The sequence below is a fragment of the Oncorhynchus kisutch genome, linkage group LG2 (genome assembly GCF_002021735.2).
Source record: "Oncorhynchus kisutch isolate 150728-3 linkage group LG2, Okis_V2, whole genome shotgun sequence".
NCBI lineage: Eukaryota > Metazoa > Chordata > Actinopteri > Salmoniformes > Salmonidae > Oncorhynchus > Oncorhynchus kisutch.
The window spans coordinates 45,250,839-45,259,828 of record NC_034175.2 but is presented as its reverse complement, the minus strand read 5'-3'; the positions used below and the strand labels follow the sequence as shown (position 1 = coordinate 45,259,828).

Here is an 8,990-nt window from a genome sequence, read left to right as displayed (position 1 = left end):
GTTGTGAGGCCGGTTGAACATACTGCCAAATTCTCTAAAACATTGGAGGTGGCTTATGGTAGAGAAAAATTACGTTCACTTCCAACAGCTCTGGTGGACATTCTTGCAGTCAGCTTGCCAATTGCACACTCCCTCAAAACATGAGACATCTGTGGAATTGTGTTGTGCGACTTAACTGCACATTTTAGATTGGCCGTGTATTGCCCCCAGCACAAGGTGCACCTGTGTAATGATCACGCTGTTTAATCAGCTTGTTGATATGCCACAACTGTCAGGTGGATTGATTATCTTGTCAAAGGTGAAATGCTCACTAACAGGAATGTAAACACATTTGTGCACAACATTTGGAGAAATAAGCTTTTTGTGCGTATGGGAAGTTTCTGGGATCTTTTATTTCAGCTCATTAAAACATGCGACCAAGACTGTACATGTTGCGTTTATATTTTTGTTCAGTATATTGACTCATGGCAAGATCATAAAAAAATCTAAGACAATACTCATTGTCTAAGTATTTAAATAATACAGTTTTTATTCATAGGATTACATTCATATTGCATCTTTAACGGTCATATGATGTCTTGATTTTTTGCACGGCTTTATCGATCAAGTTTAAGAGTCAATCATCTGATTGGTTGTAGTCCCAGAAACTGAAACAGTGGATCAATGGTTATAGTTCCAGAACCGCATACATACAACATAAGTAGCATACGTAGCTCAGATGATCAGAGCGGGGGAAAACATGTCGACAGTACACACAATGATTCTCTTCAAAAGCATTCATGCCTTTCGCATCATTTCATAAGCTCTTTGAGTGGTCATCTAGTATACATGCTAACACACAATACAACTACTTCTGACCTGCTTTTCAACCACAGCTTTATTCCAAAAACAGAGGTAGCAATAGTAATTCTACTCAGAGTGCAAGAAGACCAAATCTGGTCTTAAAAGACAAAATCAATGAAAACAGTGCAATTACAAAGGATCGATATTCTGATCAAGGCACAATGATTATTGAAAACAATAAGACATGTGGATCCTCTTTTTTTTAAAGTACAAAATCAAATTTGACTTAAAACTATGAACTTACTGGTCAAACCCACTGTCAGCTAGGTAGGTTTTACTCGGAATAACCTAAAATGTGTATCCAACCAGTATAAACTACCGTTTTTTTTTTTACACCAGTAAACACTCCACACCCCTAAATGTTTCCATGCAACCAAATGCAGGATTGTCAATAATCCTACCCCAGGGGCCATGCAACACACATACAAAAACAAATATTGCAAAACAATCAATACAACACAACCAGTCATTTGTTTTTAATAAAGGCACACATTGCTTCAAACAATTGCTCCTGGGCAGTTATGGACCCATAGCCTATGTATGATGATCACATGACACCGCAGCTCCCAGAGTGCTTGGGAATTTCTTCTTCTTCTCCTGATTGTAACCAGGTAAAACTCCAGAACCTAGTTATAGCAGGGACCTTAAGGGTTGCCCTATTGCCTGGGGCAAGTGAACTGAGCAGTCGGGCAAGTTGAGCTTGCTCTAAAGTCGCCCCAGGTGATTTTTAAGACTGAAAACAACAGGAATGTAAGGAATTCCCGTAGGCTAAGCCTAAAACTAATATTTCGTGTTTATCCCTATTGTTTAAGTGAAAGGCAGACGATATGGAATTTATGGCAGTTAGAAAAGTTGAGCCTTCTCTTTGGCTGTTCCATTAGGCAGGGGATTTTGATTTGAAAATAACCAAACTTATTTCGCGTCGTGATACGATTTGCCCAACTTTATTCCCGCCCTGTTCAGCTCCCATCACCCCCAAATGTTCCCCTGCCCACTGCTTCTCACCGCTTTCCTTCCATTGGAAACGCTGTAGGGTAGGCCCAGGGATTGAAATGCGCCCCCCCCCCAAACAAAAAGGTCCATTCCAAATTGGATCATATTCACAATTTCTCTTAACACAAATAAATTGGCTTAGGCTGTGAACGTTACCACTTCATTTCCCCAAGCCAGATGGGACAGGTCGCATAGAGGCTGGGCCTACAGTTGCTCAGACTGATACAGCATGTCAGATCACTGATGTTTAGGTGTAAGCTGCTACAATGTTTCTGTAAAGAGGTTTTGCTTGGGTCTGTCAGGAGTGAGTTCTTACCCTGTTTGCTAAAATAATATCTGAGTCTATAGACGTGCGTCATGCCCAATTCGTGTGCCCTGTGATTTTCATGAATCTGACAGGTCAACACCCACACAACACTCTGATGAGAAGGACATAGTGTGCGAATTGACAGATTAGGAGGCAAGGCTGGTGAGTCTAACAAAAACACACCAAAAAAACCAGTAGGCCTACTTTGTCCCTGTTTCAACACTTTTGCGTATTTAAAAATATATATTAACCCAAACCATAACTGGTGGGGCGCTGCCCAATAAAATTGAAAAGTGCTAAAGCAAAACGCCTGATCGCCACACCTTTGCCAGCGGTGTTGAAGAAGGCATTGTGAAATCAAGAGCTGGATAATATTTGGTACAGTGTGTGAGGCATCCTCATGGTGTGGCCAGCACAGAGGGCCACATTACAGGGGTGAAAAGGTCAGACAACGGTGTCACAGGGCCGTCTCAAAGATGACACAGCTCCCCTCGGACGGGCTCAGGTCCGTCAGTCCGTTGATCACATTGGGATGGCTTTTGTTCATGTGAACCTGAAAGGGTATAAGGAGAGCAGAGTCACACAGATTCTACTGTAGCTTGTCGTTTGAGGTAGAATCTGTGAATGGCTGATTTAGGATGGATCTCAGACTGGATTGAGGAATTTGTCTCCCACAGGAGCACGCAAAGTGGTTATTTTCGTCTCGTAAGAACTTTGAAATTCTTTGGCGATAATCACAACAATAACGTAGACTTCAAACACACTGGTTTCTTACGGACTATGCTGTTTAACATGACAATTTATCACAGATACAAGATCTAAAGCAAAATGAACTTGATACATACAAAACACTCATTCAAAATGGCTATTGAAACACTGTTGTTTTTCCTTTTATCTAGTTCCAGTATTTTGGCAACACGAATGCACGCGCAGAGGGGAAAACAGGTGAAAACGGTTAGCCACAATATCAGATACACTCCCAACTCAGGGATTGTCATTCTGCTCAGACAAAAGGAACGAGAGGTTGGTATCAGATGATTTAATGTATTTAAACCTTGACTGACAACTATAGAAAGTTCACACTCGGTTTGTGAGACGTCTCAGTATTTAATAAGTGGTGCTAGAGAGCGGTTCTGGGAGTTGGAGTAATCTGATCTGGAGAGAGCAGCCCACAATAATGAAAGGAGACGTAAGGGTCTGAACAATGTCTCTACCAATCCGCCACTGTGCAGGAGAAGACGATACCAAATAATACCACAGTGTGCTGAGTCTTTGAAATCAGTATTTTACCCATTTCAGTCTGTGGCTGGGGAGATACAGTTCTCCTGATAAATTTGTACCAGGGACAGAGAGAAAATGAAATGATGCCTACTTTTTCTTATTTCACAAAGACCTGTTTGAAGTTGCAATATCGTATCTGTAGTCCCTGACAGATGCACATAAAAATGGAATTGAACGATGAATAGCTACCCAGCCCTTATCTGGAGAGTGGCTGAAGGGGGAATACATCACAAATGAATTTCAAAGCAAAAAATATATATAAGGATGTGCTCTATTACAGTAATCCCCATAGGAAGTTTATCCCAAATCGAGACAAAGTTAAAAACCCAATATTTCAAAATAGATAAAGAGCAAAGAAAGCTGCTTTTCTAGAATGATCTCTGAAATGATTTCAAAATTACATTTTTGGAAATAGATTACACGGACGATTCATTAGATAATATCAGAGTCATGTAAAATGACAAAAGGGACATTTTTCGCATGAAATTAAAACTTATAGAATATAGAAATGCAGCTACATAAATAGCATTACACACATTCAGTAGAAATATTCACAGAACTCCCTTGTGTGTACGACTGACTGTTGTTTTGGGCAAAGGGACGCCAGTTGTTATAAGGCGTGTGTTATAAGGATTAGGGTGACTGTAGCTGTGTGCACTCAGAGTGCTGACTGAGTTAGGACAAAGGAGGAGGGCGGGGTTGGTTGGGTCGGTTACCTGTTTGGCTGCATGGAGCAGGGAGGCTGCCTCTGCCTTGCCTGTCTGCTGGACCATCTGGTAGAACACTCCTTCCTGGTTCTGAAGCAGAACGTAGGGCTCATCGTATTCCTGGATCCTCCCAGCATCTAGAACCTGCAATCAGACACAGGAGAGAGTAGTAGGGCGTGAGCCACACAGCCTATATACTTTAATACTTAAAAACGAGCCTTTCAGCTGTTTCACTGGTGAGTGATCCGCACAAGACAATAGAGGTCGAGTGAGAAACAGTAGTTCTCTGCTGTCTCGGGAACCATCCATTTCATGTGACTCACGCCAACAACAAACACCAGGGCTTGTTATTGCCTGACGGGGCTGTAGCTGCTGTGAACGTGTGCGCTGACAGTGTCAGACAGAAGATCAGGCCTAAGCAAGGTTATCCATGCATTTATCCATGCATGCATTTCAGCACCGCAAGGGTGGTCCTCAACTGTGTCAAAGGCAACAATCACACCTTCAGCACGCTTCAGAAAATTACCAGCGTGTCTCTGTCATCACATGCAATGTAAAACAGGCAAAGAATAGCTCTTATTCAAGGAGCTGCATTAAGGCCTAGCATTACATTCGGTCTCCCTTTCAAAGGAGTGAGATCTTCTGAAAATAGGCAAAGCCCACTCTGTTACATCTTAAGCCACATTTTGGAACAGTAACACATAGCATTGTGTGAACAACAGAACACTGTATTTCTCTACCTTAGCTAGCTCCGTAGAACATATGCAGGCCAAAGAGTTTCCTACTCAAGAAAACTCTCTCATTCATCAGGGGTGTCGCTTAATCACTTGGACGAGGCAATTCAGGTGGGTCCCAAGTCTGTTCTATCAAACAGCGTGACAATCTGGGGGCGTTTGACACGGGGACAGGTGTGGAAACGTTCCCGCTGTGTGACATTTGGCTTTTCCTCTTGCCCATCTCAACAGCCATTTACCGGGTCAGCCAGTGTCCTGGAGGACAGGAAACAAATGCTGCCACAAATGGCACTAATTGGCACCTCTGCAGGCAGTGGGCTGGAAGAGGCCAAAGATCAACTGGCACGAGGGCATGGGGGGCACGGGCTGGCCTGGTCACCTCTCAGTCTCTGCCCACCTGGCCCCACTAAGAGGGGGTGAGATTAGGGAGTAATGGGGCCGGCTGTTACTTAGAGCTAAACTCTTAGTACTTCACTGACTGGGCTGGTTGTAAAGTCTGACCCTGATCTATTCTTAGATACTGTACTGTAGAGGCCTTGACAGGTCTAAAAAGTTGGACCCGTTCCAAAATGAACCTGGGGCTTCCCCATCCGGACCCGGTATGCATAAATTAATTCAGTAAATATAGAGACCCGTTCCCGAACAGACCCGAGGACAACTAGACCCATTCCGTAAAGATCTGGTCCGATCCAGACCCGTTCAGATCCGAGTGAGGGAGCAACAGAAAAGTCCAATTGTATGCTACTTTATTAACCAGAGCTGAGAAAGTGCGAGGGAGATGAGGTACAGAGAGGTGATGCTCTACCAGGGGCTGTGCTGTGTGTGTAGGCTACTGTAAGTGACATAGGGAGGAGGGAGAGTGACGGCAACCAACAAAGCTGACTTGCGCTATAGTAGACTAATAGCTAGGTTATTTATCATCCAATATGATTACGTAGTACCCATCTTGACTGCATCAAACTGCGAGAAGTTAAGCTAATTGAGGCTGCATACACGCTCTCGTCCTACACAGTTACAAACAACTCCATTCAGAATATAAAGTAGCAGACTACTTTTTGGCTCTAGGTCTTTGTAGCCTATCCTCCTCCTTTAACTTTTAATTCCATCACTTTAAATCCATCTTCCATTGATTATATATATATATATATATATATATATATATAATCCATTGATTAAATATCTCAAACCTTTTTCCCCACACGGAGGTTCTATGACTGTAGCCTATTGTCGCTTTGATGACTTATGATTGGCCAACAACAACAAGTTACATGTAAAAAGAGTCTCTCCCTCTCCCCGTCGCGGTCGGATCTGCATGGGTCTCTCCGGACAAGTCAGTTAAAATTACACATACCCGAGACCCGTAACAATCATATCAGATCTGACCTAGTACAGTGAAATTATTTTGAATTCTGGATCCGGACCTGCTCGGTTTCCGGATCGGGTCTCGGTTACAGGTGGATCCGTGAAGACCTCTACTGTATAGTAGGAAGCAGAAATATGTGCAAGCTATTTCATATTGAGTGTACTGTGAATGGCTCAATGAAGAAAAATGTGCACACACAGTGCTAGCCACATGGTTACTTAACACTGGAGGGAGGCCTCACCAGGATCCGGTCACAGTCGATGATAGTGTTGAGTCGGTGGGCGATGGTGAGCACAGTACACTCCCTGAACTTCTCCCGGATGGTCTGCTGGATAAGGCCGTCGGTTCTAAAGGAGCAGGGGAAGAGAATACCTCAGCATCCATGCAGAAACAATACATTCTTCCTACACACCCCTGGGCAGGGATTTTACTTTACACATCAAAACAATGGCTAATCCTTAGCCAGGTATGTGCAGCTGTACTAAAGTAAAATGGGATAGAGTTACATTGTCAGAGAACCAGGGGCCATGCCTTTATTCATCAAGGTGTTAAACCTTGATATTTTTACCTCTATATTATGGGTTTGTCCTAAAATTGGAATATACTGATGTATGGGACTGAGTTACAACACTACAATGACAACTAGCACAAATATGTGGGTGAAAGTGTTCAGTGTTCTCACCTGGGGTCCACGTTAGCGGTGGCCTCGTCGATGATGAGGATTTTGTTCCGTCTGAGGATGGCCCTGGCCAGACAGACTAGCTGCCTCTGACCCACGCTGAAGTTGGAGCCCGACTCAGCCAGCATGGTCTCCAGCCTCCCAGGCAGCTCCTCCACCACGGTCCTCAGCTGCACCTGCAGGGAGAGGAGAGGAAGCAGGGACCCTCCATTACCCCTGTAGAAAGGCCTCCCGGGGGGGTATCTTAAAAAAAACATCCAACACACACCCATTAACCGGCTGGCACAATGCAGGGCCAGGTCCACTGATGACCTTGGCCACCGCTCCCTTGTGACCAGCCTCTTGCTTTAACCCAGGCCAGCAAACCCATTGAGGAGCGGGGAGACTGGGGAGCAGGAGCTGGAGCCCTTCACTGTGGGGGAACCCTGCCTTCATCCTCTAGTGCCTAACTGGCAAACGCAGCACAACACATCTCCCCAGCACTTTGAATGGCTCCCAGTTACAAGCCGCACATTGAGCTGGGCCCCACGGCCCTAATGGGATTTCCCCTCCATGACTTGTGGCGAGCAGGGAGGCTGAATGGCAGCATTGTGGAGGGGGACAGAGGGATCCCCCCATGGGCCTCTGAGGGGGAAGCATTCAGAGCCCAAGCTGGAGTACCTCTCCCAGTGCATTCCACAGGTCCTCGTCTGTGTGCTGGCTGAAAGGGTCCAGATTCTTCCTCATGGTGCCCGTGAAGAGAACCGGGTCCTGCATGGGGACGGATGGATATAGAAAGAGAAGGCCATGGCCAGTTAGGATAATGACGAGGGGGAGACGTTTGAAGAGGGTTAAGACAGGCTGTATAGAGCAGCGCTACGTGTGAGGGAGAGGTGTTCACAATGGGGCCTGCAATGCCACACTCAGGAGCCCGATTCAACACTCGGCTCCGGCCCACTAGCCAACGCTAAGTTGATCTTTTTACTTTGGAAAACCGTAGCTTGTGCTGTGGTCTTGTTTGAGAGCAGAGGATCTGTATAGAGGTTGTCTGGACATAGAAACGGTGCCTGTAAATCATCAAACATTTCTCAAATGACCTAAAAAGGTCAACTATAGTCATGAATGTTTAAATCTCTCAAATATATATATATAAATAATAAATACAAATTCACAATGTTCATTCAAATTCATGAAGTTAGATGTGCCCTCTCTACATTACAGTTGAAAAAGTTTATATCAACATCCCTAGTTTCTAGTTGACAAATGTGTGCATGAGTAAAAAGGAGTTGTCCTTCAGTTGGCTGACTTTTCTCCAAGCTATAATTATTTTGTATTTTTTTAAATAGCTTGGAGCAGTTCTGTGGGAGCTCTGTGTATTTACAGTGAGCTACACACACCTGTATCAAGGTTCAGGCATACAACCACCCTTAAGAGAGCAAATACAGCTCATTATTATAGTGCAGTCAAAATAGCTCGCCACTCCGAAGGCACTGTTCCAGCATGCCCTTGTGTTTGCTGTAAACCTGGCAAACAGGAGCACAGCTACATGTCCTCATGCCAAGTCTCTTTAGAAGATATTTATTCAGAAATCCTAGCCCAACGTAAAAGCGATTTAAAATAAATAAATAATAACTTACATGGTGACTCTCCTTTCGAGCCATAAACAAAACGTCACAGCATTCACAGAACAATATAAAGCTATATTACATTTCCACAGGATCATTTCCTCATTGTTTTATCACTAAGTAAATACTTGAGGGATTTTCTTCTGCGACACACAACAGAGTTTATGAGGCTTTAAAAGGACATAATGACCATTTAAAAAAACATTAACGAGTCTGTATAGGCCTGTGTCGTAGCAATAGAGATAAAGGAGGATATGGAGAAACGGTCAGTCCACAATGCAGTGGAGGGAAGACGATAATAAATCAAGTTTACTCAAGACGCTAATCTGACCTATCAAGAGAAGAACGTTCACCTGGCAACTGCGAGATACGGCCCGGAACAGGAGTAGAGCACACAGTGACTGGAAAGACTCACTAGGTGTTTACTGCTGTTGTGATCCACATAATCATGTCTCGTGGTTAGAAGAATACTGTTGTGT

The 8,990-nt window shown here is 44.0% G+C and overlaps 1 protein-coding gene across 3 annotated transcripts in view; it reads right to left on the bottom strand.

Annotated features, from left to right (window-relative positions):
* Positions 1–505: 505 nt before the first annotated feature.
* LOC109867191 (multidrug resistance-associated protein 4) overlaps positions 506–8,990 on the bottom strand; it is a 49,623-nt gene continuing 41,138 nt past the window's right edge. For 2 of the 3 annotated variants that reach the window (XM_031795907.1, XM_031795922.1), the window contains exons 27-31: positions 7,568–7,657; positions 6,911–7,083; positions 6,470–6,575; positions 4,141–4,275; positions 506–2,696 (exon numbers count right to left, since the gene is read on the bottom strand). In XM_031795907.1, coding sequence (XP_031651767.1) covers positions 2,601–2,696; positions 4,141–4,275; positions 6,470–6,575; positions 6,911–7,083; positions 7,568–7,657 — 600 coding nt within the window. In that variant the 3' untranslated portion in view covers positions 506–2,600. The remainder of the gene's footprint in view (positions 2,697–4,140; positions 4,276–6,469; positions 6,576–6,910; positions 7,084–7,567; positions 7,658–8,990) is intronic. The other variant, XM_031795915.1, reaches the window with a different exon arrangement.